This window comes from Telopea speciosissima, chromosome 6, assembly GCF_018873765.1.
Source record: "Telopea speciosissima isolate NSW1024214 ecotype Mountain lineage chromosome 6, Tspe_v1, whole genome shotgun sequence".
In the NCBI taxonomy this organism is placed as follows: Eukaryota; Viridiplantae; Streptophyta; class Magnoliopsida; order Proteales; family Proteaceae; genus Telopea; species Telopea speciosissima.
In genome coordinates this window covers 66,186,015-66,205,153 of record NC_057921.1, presented here as the reverse complement: position 1 = coordinate 66,205,153, position 19,139 = coordinate 66,186,015, and the positions used below count along the sequence as shown (strand labels likewise).

The 19,139-nt window shown below is 36.9% G+C and overlaps 1 protein-coding gene across 1 annotated transcript; it reads right to left on the bottom strand.

Annotated features, from left to right (window-relative positions):
• Window positions 1-659: 659 nt before the first annotated feature.
• Window positions 660-18,812, bottom strand: LOC122665116 (abscisic acid receptor PYL3-like). Its single transcript, XM_043861184.1, has 4 exons — window positions 18,808-18,812; window positions 3,961-4,140; window positions 2,917-3,132; window positions 660-1,283 (listed from the first exon to the last, which is right to left on the bottom strand). Exons 2-4 carry the CDS (start codon window positions 4,081-4,083, stop codon window positions 1,065-1,067), a joined length of 558 nt encoding a protein of 185 aa, XP_043717119.1. The 5' UTR covers window positions 4,084-4,140; window positions 18,808-18,812; the 3' UTR covers window positions 660-1,064.
• Between the last annotated feature and the right edge of the window lie 327 nt (window positions 18,813-19,139).

The following is a 19,139-nucleotide window of genomic DNA, read 5'->3' as shown; positions in this document are numbered from 1 at the left end:
CTGGGGGTCGCTGGCTGCTCAATTAAACAGTTTAAAATGAATATCATAAGAACTGGTTTTGTTAATTTCATTAAAAAAGCAAACAAACAAAAAGAACAGGTTTTGACAAGCCCACGGGGCAATAATATACATTTTGGAGCAATTATAATGTGTATTGTACTTGGAGATTCAGGAACAAAACAACAACAGGAGGCTACCTCGGAACAACTTTAAAAGTAAGCAAAAAAGCCATGAGGGCGGCCAAACACAACCGCAATGTTGATGCTTCTTACAGTCTCTCTCACTGATGCCAAAGAAATTACAGACACTATCTACCATGAAATATGGACAAAAGGTCTTGGAGTGTAGATAACTTGTTAGAAACTAAGAATTTAGCATCCCAGTTTGTAATGCTGTCGTGTAAATTTGTATTAGAAACAGGAAAAGAAAAGAAGCAAGTGAACATGGCCTTCCCAGCGAACAAGGCCATTAATTATTTTTGGAAGCATTTCATATGCCTTTATTTCCAAAGCCTAATAACTACTAATCCACACCAGGTAGTAACAATAACGGTAATGTAAATAGCATACTAATACCGGTATACATAAATCTACCAAGCAGCCTTTGTATTCCTACACGTTGAGACTCTCTCCATCTCTTTCTGCAACTAGTACAACTACAGCACAGATATCCATTTACAAACACCAACTCTTTGCAGCAGAGATATATACAACCACAGATCAATACACCATGGCCAATGTTCAGGAAAATCAGAAGAGAACCTAGTTTTTTTTTTTTTTTTTTTTTGGCATTTGTTTCTCTTTTGGTCTAATTCATAGATCAAGTTTCTATGACGGGAGATGTTCTTCTTGAGGTACTAAAGAGACAGGAAATTCCATTATCATTTTAACAACAAAACACGAGAACAAACAAAAGCAGAAGAGGGAGCAAAGTCTCCCCCTAGAGGGAAGAAAAGCTGTTACCAGTCTGTCTCCAAAGCTTCCAAGATCCGAAAGCCTCCGAAGCTTCATCCATGGCCATCGGAGCCTCCACCACCCCATCTCCCCCTGACCAACATCACCTACTCAGCTTCGGTCTATTGGTTCGGTTCGGTCCTGCACCGCCAGCCGCTCCGAGACATCTGCCAATGACTTGAGGTTGCACTTGATCAGCGCCTCAACAAAGTAGCAAGTTTCATCCTTGGTATTTCCATCGGGCACGTCCACCACAAATGATTCAATCACCAGGGTCCCTGGCCTCCCATCAATGATCTCAGGATGAAGGCTTATGATTGATGAGTAGTTCTGCAAAATAAGAGAAAAAACAGTTAGAAAGATAATTGGGCTGGTTTTGCTGATTGACAGAGGAAGATAATTGAAGAGTGAAAAACAACTGAAGCTATCTTGTCCTATTAGTAATCCAAGTACAATGTACTGGCAGGAACCTCTGCCTGTCATTGTGCATGTGACCACATGAGAAATGATGTCAGAGGTTCAATCAACCAAAACAAAATATAGTATTCATAGTTACATCTGGACGGCTCTTTGTTTCAAGGAACACTTGAGCTAAAGCAGCAGCTTCCTTTTGTGCTATACAGTGGCAGACATGTAGCAAAAATTGCAAATGGACACCCACACAAAACCCGCCCCCACCTCCACCCCCACCAAAAAAGAAGAAGAAGAATAAGCTTCAGGAACAAACATCGGATCAGACAAACTGTCCTAGAAAAAATTTCAAGGACTCCTAATGTTATTTTTCATGATCTACCAGACGAGATGTGAAAGACTGAAACTGAATGCTGGACTCAGTAGAAACAGATTTTTGGCCCATAGGTCTTCCAGGTGGAACCAACATGGTGTTTCTCCAAACTGCATGTATGCCACTGTTAGGAACCAACCTGACTCAACCAAAAGAATAAAAGGTAATTACAAAGAAAAAGATGTCTAAGAAATTCCTCTGTTAAGAAATTTTAGAACTGCGATAACCGACGGATACAGACGCATGAATAGGATTCGAGAAAATAATGTCTTGTCAAAGCCAATAAGAAGAATATAGGGCAGTAGGCTGGTTTTTCAGAGACTCAGAAAGTGAATCACATCCAATTTTAAAAAACATTTTAGATACAGATAAATGTTCTACTTCAACAACTTAATGAAGATTAAAGTCACTTCAATCAGTTGAATTATGTCATGAATCTGAACGAAAAATCTCAAATGATATTCACAGTAGTCACTTACTCACTTAAGGGACGACTATTCAAGACAAATTCTCATTTCCAGCCAAAGAATTCAAAAATTACTCTAGAACAAGTCATGTTTCACCAAATCTCAATTAACCTGACCAGAACACAATGAAACGCTTTCAAAACCATTGGAATACATCACACGACACAGATTGCAAGGGAAATAAAGGAAGGGAAGTAAAATTGATTTTTAAAAAATAAAAAATTAATAATAATTGCATAAACTACTTAAAACTCATACTATATTTGGTAATTATATTTTTCAGATCTGATCTTTATTTTCCTTTTCAAATTCAAGGAATTTGACTGCTAAAATTAAGAATCAAATTTGGACTGATTGAAAGTTAGCTACACAATTATATTAGGTAATGATTTCAAAATTTTATATTTAATTTAAATTTAATTTTACTTCCTGTCTTTTGTAGACAGAGCCTATAAATTTTCAGTGAGAAAAGCCAGGAAACCAGTGCACATGAAAATCATGCCAAAACCATGGCAAACAACATAGTGGTTCAAGTAAATTTAATAATATTTCTGCTTAAAAGCACCAACGAAATTCATCTTGGTTGTCGTCTGTGATATCGTAATCCATTACTAGCCATATTTAAAATCCTATTTGAGTGCAAAAATGAATTGGCAAAGAAGAACAGAGTAAAAGGAAGAGAAAAGTGTAAGAGTAAGAGAAAAATTCAGACCCTTAGCCTGTGATCCCCACCGACAATCCGGATGCTGAGGATATGCTCGTTATCGTCAAGAAGCTCCAACCTTTCAGTGCTGGTTGTGGCTGGGAGCCCAGACTTAACATTTACTTCTCTGACACTACCAATCTCAAGTTCCCCCTGCACAACGCACCTACTGATAAAGGGTTTATATTTTTGTGGTTGATCGAATCTCCTCACCAATGACCATACCTGATAGAAAGAAGGAGGGGGGGGGGGGGGAATTAAGTAATTTGGGAAGGCATAATTGCATGGAATGCCAAGAAAACAGAAGTTTTAATCTTATTCAGCAGAAAAGGGTATCAAACAAATCATCTGAATTCTGATAAGTCTCATTCTTCAACTTCCAGAATTCCTATCTACAAGAAATCAGGACTATCGGAAAACTAAATCCTTCCGGGATATGCTATACGAAGATAACTTGTTTATCAAAAAAAAGAAGTCATCTAATCCAGACCTCGCTTACAAGGGAACAATTCCGAAGCCAAGAAAACCTCGGGTAAAAACAGAAATTCAAACACTCAGGCCACAAAGAAAAAGAGGAAGAAATAATCCAAAGATTTTCAAAATCTTCCATCCTACCTAACCGAAACCGTCCCGAGCTTCGTTAGAAACCCAAATTTTTTACCGGTAGAACAGTCCACAGGATACTGACCAAATCCGGATACATGACTAAATAGAGTTTAAAGTTTTTAACTTGACAGACGTGTAAGCAGAAAAACCACAATGAAAGCAGCACCAGAATGATTAGTACCACTCCAGAAAATACGCAGGATTCAGTATTCGATCATCTAAAACAAAACAATCCACTACAGATCGAGCAGAAATAATCAGATCTACACCGAAAATTTCATTCAAAACACGTCGGAAAAAATAAAACCTACAATCAAATCTTTCAGAAAAATCAGCAACAGTGAACATCCGGAAGCGTCAGAAACACGAAAGCAAACATATCGGGAACGGCCTAGATTTGTTCAAGAAAAGAGAGGTATTGACCGATCGAAAGAAAGGAGATCTTACGAGATGAACAGGAGCTTTGATGTGTTTAACAAGAGCAGAACTACACTGGTTCTCTCTTGTTTCATGTCTGTGGTGTCTCCATATATACTCGGACTCCATTCTGCTATATCCATTACCGTTCATGGCGAAACTCTTCTCACTGCGACCATCAACTGGAATACTACCTGGTGATAAGGATAACTCGTGGAACGCACCACCACCACCAGAAAACCGCTCACCACTGCCGGATAACCAGCCAAGAAACCACTCTCAAACCGCTCTATTACTATTCCGTAGACGAAAACACGAATCCTCTTCCTGCTGTGGATTGCGCCGTTCGCTTCTTAGCCTCTCAGAATTCTTCGAAGCCCACCGCCATCGCGACCTCCGATAAAAAAACCTTCACTCATATCCTCATCGCCTGAAATTAAAAAATGTAAAAATTAAAAATTAAAAAACAAGAACAGGAAAAGGCAAAAGCTTTTATGAACGGTCCCGTCCATAGAATGTCTATTATGAGTGATGACCCTTCTAGTTATCCCCCGTGGATAGGTGATATGGCTGTTCTTGATATTAGATGTCTAAAGAATGGTTTAGATTGGTCATTTATCCAATTTAATATTTTAATTCAATTATAGGAAAGTGGTAGTGCGGCTCCTACACCAGTGGGGGGGGGGGGCAATGGGAGAGCACGCCCAGGCGGCCAGGCATCCAACACGAGGTATGGTGGTTATTTTACCAACCTTGTGTGTCTGGGCCTGGGCATAGGGGGCACAAACACACACATAGGGAAAGAGAACATTGCTTCATCACGTGGCTCTTACATTTAGGTGGGGTAGCTATTTTGCCAACCCCGTGTGTCTATGCGTAGGGGCACGACCAAGTAGAGTTCATTTTTCCTTCAATTATATATCCTTTTGTTTATATGGTTAGGGAAAATATTCTTTGAGCCAACCAGGATGGATAAATTGCCGGATTCTCTCTTTCCCCCCATTTCACATGAAATGACCTCTTTCCCCCCCCCCCCCGCGCCCCCATGTATGAAACTATTTGTCACTCCTTATGATGCTTGCTCAAGGAACCCTCTCTTATATTTTCATAAAAAAAAGTTTGGCACAATGCCATGATATTGTTTTCCTCTTACATGGGATTTTTATCATTTTCACATGGGCCCATGTGGATGATACTTTTGTCTACACCACCGTTAGTGTGGCATGTAGATTCCTCCCTAGAATCTTCTTATTTTATTTTCTCTTATTCTTCATTTTTTTTTCAAGGAACTAGAAAAGGAAAAGCATGACAACGGAGTGCAGATTACAACATGCACCCTCTCACATAATGAACCACATTGAAACACTCTTTCTTGCTTCTAATCCATGTGAGTTCCATACGAATAATATCATTATCAGCACTACCATCATCTAAGATTTTAAACTTGAAATCCGAGGTTGAATTAGTCCCAAAAAAACCTAGAATCAACCCCTTAGATCAGAAAATCCAACGATTCAATCCCAAAAATCCTAGAATTGGTCGCAACAAAACATCTAGAAATAGGATCAGTCACAACCAATTTGGATCCAAGTCGGCTTGATTCAACTGATCTGATTTTGAAATTTGAATAAGTGACTACCATTGGTGTGACATATAGACCCCTCCATCTCCCCCCCCCTCCCACACACACACAAGTCGGGGTCCTCTATTGCCGAGCTGCCCCTATTGCCGTGTGCATCCCAGACATAGCACGGCAGCAAAAAGACCGGCCTACCCCTACCCGAGCAAAGGTAAGGCGGCCTTTACCGCCTTGCTGTGTTTGGGATGCACGACAGTAGGAGCAGCTCGAAAGTTCAGGATCCGAATCCCACACACACACACTTTTCCCCAAGGACAAAAGTACAGTAAAAGATTCATGACAACCTTTAGAGAGGGATGGAACAAAAGTAATCAGTTGTTGAGATGTCTTTCACTCTTCTCATGTAAATTGTTTTAACACTTTAGAGACTCACTGTATTGTTAAATGGGCCTTGTGCTACCCGCATCATTGGTTATGGGATTTGACTTTTCTAGATGAATTTATTCCATTGTTGTATTAAACTTTTTGCCCCTCTTGGACGAATAAAACATCTCTCATCGTGGGCTTGCATTAAAAAAATTCAAGTTGTTATTCCTTCTATAAAAAATCTAGGGAAATTTATGAAACACCCCTGAAAATGAATCAAAACTCAGATCATCCCTTGAAATTTGAAATACTCAGATCACCCCCTAGAATAGAGCCCAATACTCATAATCCACCCTACCGTTAGTGGTCCACCGTTAAACGATGAAGTCAGCCATTTAAATAATTTTTAAAATCCTAAACTACCTTTGTGCAACATAAAGTTACAATATTACCCTTGTAGAGAAAACCCCCCCAAATTCTAATGTTTTCTTCTTCGTTATTCACTCTCTTTCTAAATGACCTGCAACTCCAAAACTGAAGTTCGCCGAACTGAAGAAAGACAACGAATTTCCTCTTCTTCCTATTTGCTTTTCTTCTTCTTCTTCCGCCAACACCACCATCATTGCCACCATTGCAGCCGACGATCCTCTTCCACCGCCATGGCTGCCACCAATCAAACCCTCTTCGCAGCAGCAACATAAGAGCTGTTTTTTGATCTGCCATGCAACCTCTCACCCCAGCTACTGTACATCACCACAGTCCCGCCATCATCCACCTCAAATCACCCACCGCCAAACATCTCACCGCTGTACACCACCGCAACAAACCCAGCTCTATCCCGTCCCTGTGCATCCCATGTGCATTGTAAATCTGTGGCGAAGCAGAAACGAAATCCCTCAAATCCATCTGAAACTGAAACCTAATTACCACTAGTTTCTCTGATAAATGTAAAAATAACTCACAAAACCATTTTTAAAATTGGTGGACACCATAACGATGAGATGCATACAGAGTGTGCAATAGGAACAAGAGCCATGAATTTAATCACTAGTCAAAGAATCCAAAAGTGAAAAAACAATCGAACCAACAAAACCCATTCCAGATTACTCATAATAAGGAATCTTGAAGAACAAAAACAAAAGTAGAAAAATCAGGCTTTATTGTTCATCTTTCCAAGCACAAATGCATGTTGGTGTTTGATTTGTTCAATAAAAAAGAACGAAGAAATGAACTCCAAAATCAAACGGGTTCTGCCAAAATTACAAGGACGACGCAGGTTGAAGGGCTTGGTGATTGTGACGATGCAGCGAAGGAGGCCACTGTGCTTGCACTTGCAGACCAACGTTAGGGCTCGTCCCAGGTTCTTTGTGACGTCGGAGAAGATGCAGTGGACAGGGCGCTCGTACAAGGAAGAGGTGGGTCAGTGGGTGAGTGCTTATTTGTCTCTCTCCCTCCTCTGCTCTCTCTGTCACCCAAATTCCTGAAAAAATCTAACCAAGCGACTTGGGGTGGAGATGAACAGTGACTCTCCTACCCTTTACCTTTCCTGTCTTTTAGCCCTAGAAGAAGAAGAAACGCAGAGAGGAAGAAGAGGAGATCTGTGTTGAAAGAAGAAAAAAAATAGAACACCAGAAGAAGAAGAAAAAGTATGAGGTTAGCCAATTAAAGGTTTCTTTTCAGTTTCTCTTCCCGGGGTTATTGAAACCCTAAGTCGCGGGGTTATTGAAACCCTAAGTAAAGAGAAGCAGCGGCAGCAACGCGGCGGCGACGGTGGTGGTGGCGGTGCTGCCAGCGGAGTTGCAAGGAAGGGGTGGGGTATCTTAGGTTGAAGATGAAGGAAAGTGCAGTATTATAAATTTAATTCTAATGATTTAGTATAAGGGTAAAATAGTCTTTTTACACTAACAACCAAGAGCAGACTAACACCGTTAGTGTAGAAGGGGTGATCTGAGTATTTTTAAATTTCAGGGGGTGATCTGAGTTTTGATCCATTTTCAGGAGGTCTTTTGTAAATTTCCCAAAAATCTAATGTTCAACTTTCATATAATAATAATGTGAGAAAAAAAATTGCCAAATTGCTAGTGTGCAAATTCTGCTTAACAATTTGTGATTTTTAAAAGATGTCAATAAGAAAATCCCTTTAAACATATATAAAAAGTCATATAGAATTGAGATTTTTTTTTGTTATAAATGGCATCTAAGGCCATATAAAAATATGGTAAAATCTATCTTGAATAGTTTAATTAGGAGTTGTTAGGTTTGTTTACACAAATAGAAGTAAAAGGAGGTGTGAACGCATTCGGCTCCTCTCCAACGTCTTGCCCCTCCTAAGACCTTCCTACCAGACACAAACAGAGACAAAACGACCACTCTACCCCTACCCGAGTAGGGCCCACCCCTGTTTGTGTCCGGTAGGAGGGAGGGAGGTGGGGCAAGTTGTAATTTTTTGGTATTAGTTCAGTGAATCCTCCCTGTGTGACTTTATCGTTTCGATGTTGAGTGAATCCAGACTTTACTATTAATAAATAGAAGTCTGTTTGCTTATAAACAGAAAAAGAAAATTAAATATCAAAGCGATACATTAATAAAAGGTATTAAATTGTGAATGTTTTTGGCTGTACTCGTACCCATCAACATCAATTGGGCTGTCGGGATGCTCTGTTTCTATTTATTTAATATAGTATGTCGCGAGGTATTGGATAATTATTAACCCTTTCTTTTGTCTTTCATCGATCTAGCACAGAGCATGAAGGTAATAAATTGTTAAAATCCCCACCCGAGAATATAGTTTGGAAGTAATTCTAAGATTTCTGGGACTGAATCGTTGGGTTTTAAATCTGAGGGACTGAATCTAAAGTTTTATTGATAGATTCAATTCGATTTTAAATTTAAAATTTTTGTTAATAACAATTTTAATAGTGTTCTAAGATCCCATAAACAAGGTATGCATTCAGAGGAAAATTTTACTTTCTTTATATGCTCGGATACCAATCACGTCATGGAAAACAGTTTCAACAAGGAGCTCGCATAATTAGAGAGAAGAAAATAAGGTTGTCAATTAGTAGAGTTGATCAATTTTAATTGGGCTTAATCAATCTCGACCAATTTAAAGCTTTGCACCATTATAGACTGTTTTTAGTTAATAACAGATCTCATTGGCCAGACGTAGACACATATAAGGACGACGATTCATGGTTATGCTCTCAAGGCTCATGAGTTGGAGTATTTCTCCCTTGCCGCCGTGCCTAGTGAAATATAACATTTCATTATTTGTCACATGGTAGATAGTACATGGTTTAGTCCATGAGAGAGAGGAGCAACCAAGCATCTCATTGGTACAATTTCAACTAAAAATGAATAAAAGAAATAGCTTAAATTAAAAAAGATACAACTTTCTTTCCTTAATTTGGATTAAACTTGCCCTTTGAGATATATGTAGTGTTCTTTATCACGTGGACTATCCCATGTATATTGCCAAGTGGCAAATAGTGAAGAGTTCTTTACCATATAATCATATGATCTATTATGTATTTATCTTTGTAATTTCAAATATCGATAAAGAGGAAAAAAATGCTACGTGGTCAGATGGCTCCTATGTCTAGTGCAAAAGTATCATCTTTGCTCCCATGAAACAAAATATCACATCTATGTTGATGCCTCTGCATGCGCTCTTATTGGCCCCCACAATGTTACAGGTGCTACACAACCAGACATCGATCTCTTATCCCAATAAAAATTAATAAAATTAAGGACTCATGTTCTCTGTGCCGCAGCGCAGGTTGGGCCCAGACACATGGGCTTGCCACTCAAGGAGGCAGGGTGGTCATTGAGCCTACCCCCATGTGTCTGAGCGCAACCTGCACCCTCGGCACAGAGAACATTCTCCCTAAAATTAAATTCTCAAAGACCTTTAATTGAATTGATAATTATCATATTAATATCAACCACTTGCAATGTTGGAGTCCAAATTTTGTGACTAGGTACATCCCAAGGACTCTTGCTTATACCTCAAGTTACAGCTTAATTTAAATTAATCTAGTCAGCAAAATAAAACTTTGAAATCTGGAACTGCCAAAAGGGGGTGCACACTTTGACGTTAACTACAAAGAATAGCATGTCAATGTACAGTGATGTGTATAATTAAATCTAAATGTTTACCAATAAAAGGTTTAAATAAATCTAGATCTAGAATTTGAAATGTAAACATAGCTTCAAAACCAGACAAGAGTTCAAATTAACAACAACAAAAAAAATCTAGTTTTTTATTTTATTTTATTTTAAGTTTTCTACGAGGAGAAAACAAAACAAAAGCCCCACCCCGAACGTTTTAGTTCATGGTATTGGTGTCGGTATTCCGATATTGATTTACATACAAATATGGGTCGACAATTCCCGTACAAAAATAATTTTTCGATCGTATTGACATCAACCACTATCGATACTGATACTTACCACCCAATACAAAACTGATCATGATTCTAAGAATTGGTATCTGATTGGTCGAATCAATTGATAGCCAATACCGATTCATGGTCGATCCTAGCCCCCAATTTGGACAGATACTATGCCGATTAATACCGATATTGGGCCAATACGGATTGATATAGGGCTGATCTGGACTGATATGGGCCTATACCATTTCTTCGAAACATGATTAGGCCAATACAAATTGTTATAAATTGATTGGCCGATATTGGGCCAATACCGATTCTTAGAACCATGATCTTGGCCACTACTGGGCCAATCCGTAGACCGATCTCAAGAAGTGACATTTTCAAGCCTTGCAGCTTGATCCGGATTGGTCATAAATATCATTCCCAATATTGATTCCTATGACCATGATACCGATACCTATAAAAATGCAGTGATTTTGAATTTTTCTAATATGACTGTTGATTTGATCTGATTTTAAAACTATGTTTGTCACAAATATAGACCAAACTTGCCGATCCAACAGTCATAGTTGCCAACGGATAAAATCCTCTATAGTTCCTTCATCTTGCGGTGTTTTGCAACAGTTCGGGTCTGAGAGCTTGACACGTGAAAGATGCTTCATCCAATGGTGTGAGCTCAAATATTGATCCAGTTTTTTTTTCTTCTCGAACTTGGCACTGTTGAATGTCGCATCTTCTACGTGTCGAGCTCTCAGGCCCGAACTACAAAACACCGTAAGATTAAAGCACTATAGAGAATTTTTTTTCGAGTTGCCAACCAATTTTTTTTTGTCCACTACCACATGGTAGAATTAAATGGAGCTCCACTCAAAACTTGTGTACATTGGACCATGTCAAGTAAAATTTGTCCTAAATTGATAACATGTTTACAAAATTTAAGCACCAATTTAACCTAACCACAAAATGATAAATACTTGGACCACATAACAATAAATAAGCTTATCTTGACAAACCGGTCAGAGACCTAAAAATTTCACGTGGTGACAACAAGAGGAGAAGTTGGAGGTTCCATCCCTTTCTCTCTTTAATTGGATGATACAACCTTTAAGTGACCAAGAGAGGAATCAAGAATGTGCATCACTCAATCAAGGATGACATGATCAAGCCCATTTAATAAATACTAGTCATGGGTGCTGGGTGCCACTCTATCTATATATATATATATACGTGTCTGGTGTGTCAACTGTCAATGATCGATCATGACTCACCACCACTGAATGGAAAGATGCATTTACACTAGAGATTCCCCATTTCTTGACACACGCGAAGCTTGTGTAGGGAAGATAACCTCTTTTTTCCCCCTCTTTTCTTATTTTCATATTTTTCAGGTCCGTTTGTTTGGTGGACAAAAAAGAATGGGAAAGAAGAAGTTCATATGTAAGAAAAGGAAATTAACTAATGGAATTTAATAATTTTTTATTTTTATGTGTAATAAAGTTCTAACCGTCACATGTAATAAAATCATTCTTCCCTCCTTACCAAAAAATAAAAAATCATTCTTCCCTCGTAAAATCTTACATAAAAGTGTTTTACTTTGAAGAAAGGTAGGGTGGGATAAAAGTAAGAGTGTCAATTTAAGACTAAAATCGAAACTGATGATCATTTAAAAGTGAACCAAACCAAAACAAAACGATTCAGGCTTGATTTCAAAAAATAGAATCCAATAAGAAATTGGGTAAAATTATATTTTTTTTGGGTAAATTACACATCACACCCTGATTTTTGAAAATACTTTAATCACCCTCTGTATTAGGTCCCAATATGACAAATTAGTCTCTACCGTTAGTTTTATGATGTTAAGTGATGATGTCAGCCAATTAAATAAATTTAAATCCCTAAACTACCCTTGACATCCAAACATAGATTTTGAAGGGAAGTATTATAAATTTAATTTTAGTGTTTTAGTACAAGAATAAAATAGTTCTTTCACACCAATTACTAACAACAGACTAACACCATTATTGTAGAGGGGGACGGATGAGTATTTTCAAAAATCAGGGAATGACATGTAATTTACTAATATTTCAATCAATGTGGATTAAAAATTGTATTCCTTTTAAATATTTGGAAAAAGTTTGGTGGATTATGATCTCAGCAAATAATTTTTTTTACTAAAAAATTAAATTTCATTACGAGAAAGCATAAGAAACATTATAGGTAGTTCTTAGAACATTTCCCCATATTTTAATGTGAAGGCATTTTTTATGACTAGTATACTTTATATATTTCTATTTCAAAATTTGTTGATCGAGATTTTTCTAATTTAAATTTAAGGGAGTATTAAGCAATCGGGCAATAGTACATGGGGTGTACAAATAATTTCCCTAAGATATTATACTTTCATTTCAAAATCCCCTCTGATCAAGATTATTTGGGAAATTCTATTTGCACTGCATAAGAATATAAGATGTATGATCCTATTGCCAATTTCTGCTATGTCAAATTCCCAATAAAAGAGATCATGTCCACTAATTACTATTACAGAATAATAATAAAGGAAAAAAAGAGAGAATAAAGGGTCACAACTCACACCTCATCTTGTCATTTGCAAGGTGATTTTGTAATTTTGCTGTCATAAGTGAGACCAATGTAGTGATTTGCGTAATCTAATTTAACTTGTCTATTAACTTCTAATCTTCTATCAGTGAAAAGAATTTTTTTTTTTAAAAAAACTTTTATAAAAGACAAAAAAGATCGAGTTTTCCTCCACCCACGGATCCTATTCACTGTGGGGCTAGAGAGGGAGGGAATATGTATCGAGAGGGTATTTTGGATCATACAAAACCCTAATATGGTGGGTGAATCCTACTTTATGGGTGGAGGAAAACTTTGTCCAAAAACTTTTATATTTACTATGTACCAATTATCTGGAGGAGCTATTAAATTATGAGAACATAGAAACCCTAGGATAGTGGGTGACTCGAGAGGGTATTTTAGAACATACAAAACCCTAGGATGGTGGGTGAATGGCACTTTATGGGTGGAGGAAAACTTTGTCAAAAAACTTTTGTATTTACTATATACCTATTAATTATATGGAGGAGTTATTAAATTATGGGAAAATATATTCCTATACCCTCTCACATTCAGATTCCACAGTGATAGTCTCTCTCCTTTATGATCATGTAAGCCTCCTATTAAATAAAACCATTTCTCATGCTGTGATTGATTTTGGGTAAGAGATTCTCCCTACACTGTCATGTGAGACACCTTCTCTTATTAAACTAACACAATAACAATATAGAAAAAAGAACATTTTCTGGTCCCGAGACCCTTGCGACCACATACAAGAGCACATGAAATTATCACCAAACCCACATAAAATAAAAAATCCTATACTTATTTATGCCCCTACTCACTCTCATTGGGCCTCGCACCGCTTGCCCATAACAATATTTAGTTGCTTTACTTGCCTTGCTCTCGCTGGATCTTTATCTCCTCCAGTTCCCTACCCAGCCCAGTTCCCCAGTTCCTCTAACATGGGGAGGGGGGGGGGGGGCTAGAATAACCACCCTATCCTTACCCGAACACTCTGCCTGAATAGAATACACCACCCCCTATTAGAGGAACTGGGGAACTGGGCGGACACGGAGGGACCGGAGGAGATAATTCTCCACTCTCGTTTCCCTTTTTAATTCTTCCCCAATCCCCACCGCCATTGTATCTTTCTCTACATGGAAACCCAAAATTAAAATAAGGGGCAAAAAAATAAGTGCAAATTCTAGGATTCACTCTCCCACTTAATGAGATGTGAGTCCATATTAACACATTCTTATTCTAACTTATGTGAATCCTACATGAATGATGCCATTCTTTACATTGTCATTGGTGTGGCATGCATATTCCTATCCCAAAGTGATGTTGTAAAAAACCCTCTGCCAATAACATAATCTGACCTTTGTTGCTCTTTCTATCATGTCATACAGATCCACGGTTAATTGATGACCACGTGTTGGTCTCACAGGGTAATCAAGGATTAAAGCCATTTTTACTAATTTATTTTATGCCTCATTTATTTTATTCTCTCTAATCTTTCGTGGGAATCACTATGTCGCATTCTTTCTTTATATTAAGTTATTAACGCAGTATTCAAATTGGTTCCACACTTAAACCCAGAAAATAAAAAATGCATAAATGTGGGCTCCACACAGAGATGAAAACCCGAATGACTTCACCTACTAAAATCTCGGATCTTTATCATCTACGATTCTCTAAAAGGGGGCGAAATGACCATTCCACCCCTGATCAAACACTCTGGATGGATTCATCTCCCTCTTATTAGAGACACTAGAGGAACTGTACCGATCAAGGAATTGCAAGAGATATTTTTTCCTAAAATCTCATTGTTTGATTGGCTTGAAGGAGAGACGGGGATCATGTCTTTACACAAGTACCGTCCAAGGCCCTCCATGGCCACTCACATGGAGATATGCAATCCACTTTTCCTATGGGTCCCACAGTGGATCCTATGTGACCAACCTAGAGGTCCTTGGACGGTTCTTGTAGAAGGACATGATCTGTGCTAGTTGAAGAATGGGTGCATGTCATAGAGTGGAAGGATTTTTTTTTTAAATTTTTATTAGAATTATATTTGAAAAATATAATAAAACAAAGAAAAAAGACTAGGCACACCACCCATATCTTTTTATGATAAAAATAATTTTATGGTATCTTTTTCTTTCTTTCTTTTCTTCTCTTGCATTAAAAAGATAGCCTAAGTATGATTGGGAAGCCAAGTTTTACACATCTGTTGTAGGAATTTTTTATATGCTATTTTAAAAATTAAATAATTAACACGTGGCAGGTTAGATGGGACCAAAATTTTATCTACAATTACATTCTTAAGTTGCATACTCGCATGTCAAGTTTTAACCTCAGTAAAATTTACCACATGGCAAAGTAAACCATAGCTTTAAAAATCTAGGGCCATGGGAGACGTAGTATTTATCAGAGTACCATAGATATACATGGACATACATGAAAAAATACATGAAAAAAATATTATGTTGAATTAAATTTTGAATTTTGACAAGTGACTACTAATTCAAACTATAACCTCTCTATCCAATGGTCAAAATAGTTAAGGTAGTTATCTACATGACAAGGCATCGAGAAATGGTTCCTACAAGGACATGTAGTGAACCTATTTTCCCTGTGATCTTTTTTTTTTTTTTTATCTCTTTCTTTCTTTCTTGAGAAGCCCTAGGTCCGATTAAAATTCTCTCTAATTCCTTAAAAGTGCAGTGTGGTGCAGTTCAGGGTTGAGAGCTCAACACGTACAAGATGCTAAATCCAACGGTGTAGAGCTCGATTGACCCAGTTTTTTTTTTTTTTTTTTTTTTCTTCTCAAACTCAGCATCGTTGGATTTAATATCTTCCACGTGTTGAGCTCTCAGCCCTGAAATGCACCGCACTACACTTATAGGGAATTGGAGAGGATTTTTCCCCCTAGGTCCTACCCATATGATGGATGATATTTTCGAACATCAAAACTTGTATTTATCTTCTTTCTTTTTTTTCTTTTTTTTTTTTTTTTTTTTTTTTCAGAAAATCAAAAACATGACAGTAATTAATTTGGTCAGTTTAACTATTCCAATCCATCCGTACATTACAAAATTTATGAAGCCTAACATATTTGCTTACATTACGAGAGAGGATTCTCTAAGCAACTGGCATTAAAGGTACATCAATGAGTTATAACAAAATGGTATCAACCATAGGAAGGCAGCAAGGTTATTTTATATGAAGAGTAGAGAGACAAACACACAAGTATAAGTGTAAGGGTGTTGTTCTCTGTGCTGCAGTGCAGGCTGCGCCCAGGTACATGAGCCTGCCACTTAGGGGGACAGGATGATCACTGCGCCCACCCCCATGTGCCTGAGCGCAGCCTGCACTGCAGCATAAAGAACATTCTCCTATAAGTGTAATACTGCTCTCACCCTCTCTGTAGTCCTATCAAAGAAACAAGTTTTGTCTTAATCTTTTTTTTTTTTGTGATATGACAAACAAAATATATTAATTAAAGTTTTGTCTTAATCTTGTGATAGTCAGATTCATAACTACTTTATGTCAACATTTCTATCATGGTATCCTGTGTAATGTATTAGACTCAAATGATTTAATGCTATTAGGCTGCATTCATTGAGATTTCTTTTTTCTTTTTTCGGTTTAACGTTCATTGAGATTGTCAAAGTGAGAGAGAGAGAGACTTCTTATGGAACTAATGGTTTTATCCTTAACCAGCATCTAATCAAATGAGGCTCAAGCTGGGGAATAATGGTCATAGTGGAGGCGAAATGATCGCCTCACCCCCAATGAAAGGTAGAAATCTCACTCTCGATGCTTTTTGCGTGGGCCTACATACATGTAAGGGCCACGCTCCGCCCATAGAGAACTTGTACCCCCATCTAAATATATCCTTAGATACTCTCCACTTAATGCTTTTAAGGTATTGAGTTGAAGTGATATTTTTGTGGGTTATTCCACCTTATTTAACAAATTCCAGCTCCAAGGATTTGGATCCTTTTAATGTTTTTGAATTTTCAAGTTAGAAAAACATTCAATGCTTGGCCCACCTGCTCATGCAATGATCTAATCTATGCTTTAATTTTGAAGTGAGAGATCTAACAGCGACTCTTTTGTCATCTTATCCAAAAGTATTAATTCTCTTTGGCTTCATTCGTTTGCTTTGAGCTAAAAAACACATGAAGAAAAAGAAATTCACATTTATCCAAACCCATAATCCCCATTACTTCTCATCAAAAAAAAAATCCCCATTACTAATTCTTTTTTTTCAGTGAAGGTTTTTTTTCTTTTTTTCAGTGAAGCTGAAAGCCCAGTTAATCTAACCAGAATTTGAAGAGCGATCAATAGCAAGATTTAAAAACTCGGAATCGAACACAAGATCAGCCTTCATGGATTCTAATTCAAATCAAGTCAAGATTGGTTAGGAATCGATCGGAATCAATCAATCGAGAAGAACAAGCAAAGATATGAACAGATTTTTTAATTTTTTTTATACAAAAATCTTGTAGAGATAAGTTTCATTGATTTTCTAATATTTTACTTATAAAAAAATTGAAAAATAAAATTCTAATAATAAAAACAAATCTGAGGTTGTTAATGACTCATTCAAATTTTGAGAATTGGGCACAATCGAAAATCAGACCGGTCAATTCTAATTTGAATCAAATTGATTATAAAAATTTCTAGATCTTGACCAATTAAATTGAAAGTTCCAATTAGCGTAGTGTTTCAAATTCTTTTTATTTTGCTCAATGAAGCCATTTTCCTTAATTTTCTAGCCGCTTTTAGTTTTTTTTTTCTTTCTTTCTTTTAGAAAAAAAGATTCGCACATTGTTCTTATGGGGATTCATTTTCATGTTTTCTGACTTTTCTCACAAAAATTGAGGGCCTCACACATATATTTTTATTTTATCTTATCTATTTAAAAAATATAAAATCTTTCCTACGTTGGTTTATAGCATATAGATTCCTTTCTTCCCACGTTGACAGCGTAGGAAACCCTCTCCACTAACTCTATAATCTATAGCTTTACCAAAAAAAAAAAAAAAAAAAAAAAAAACCCTCTATAATCTATGGTTGTCATATCTTTGTCCAATGAGTTAACCTGCTCTTGTCTTTTCTTCGTCCAGTAGAATGCTTGATTGGTCGTTAAAACAACGATCATTATTTGTTTGAAATTTTGAATGACAAGTGTGTCTTTCCAAAAGGCAAAATTTCATTTGGCTTGATGTCTTTAGAATTTTACTTTTGATACGTGATATGATTTTATTTTAGAATAAAAAAAAATTAAGAAAAATATCCCTGCCAGGCCGTGGCAGTGCGTAAAAACCCTAGACACATGATCACATGAAATAACCACCTCGTTCTGTTGAAATAAATAAATAAAAAAATCTCACCCCATTGATGTCTCTCTTTGCATTCTCATTAATCCCATAATTGTGTAGGAACCACATAGCCAGACAACAATTGCCTAATTAACTCAAACCCCATTCAATCTTTTATGAAGTCTACGAGGTCCACACCCATCTTACTTACTGCAAAGTGAAATCCTCTCATCGTAAGATCATTTTAGGAATTAGAATTGGATCGAGTGAATCGTTCAATTTGAATTGGATAGAATTACTTGATCCCCGATTCTTTGGATGTTTTTTTGAATCGTTTAGTTTTATGTATGATCTTCATTTTTTAGTATTCGATTCCTTTTATTAATATTATGATTTTTTAATTTTTTTTTAATTTTTTGAGAGTGTCCATACCTTTGGCCTGCCTACTCTAGCAAGGTCCTCAAGTTTATAGAATGAAAAACACAAAAAATGATAGGTTTTGAAAATTTTATTTGCTTCTTCCTCCTTATGATTCCTAATTGAGATTAAGATAAAATGGTAATGGACGGAACTCATTCTATCCCTATTTATATTCTCCTGAACCTTGCATGGGAACTAAAGTAAGAACACAACTCTTTGTTATTTGATTCAGGCAAATCTATTAAAACTTGCTCCATTCCCCTCTTCTCCAATGGCACTTGTAAGGGTGTTAATTGGTTCGGTTCGAATTTCCAATTGAATTTTATTTGAGTTCAAGATATAATATGTACAAATCGAAACCAAACTGAAATCGAATACTTTTCATAATCGAACCAACTCAATTTGATTTCTATAACCAATTTAATTCAATTCATACATAATCTGAATATTCAATTCAAAAAATAGGAAAAACTTGCTAAAACAAGTAAGGAAAAAAAAACGCTGCCTGGTCACGTGACCTCTATCCTATACACAAGAGTG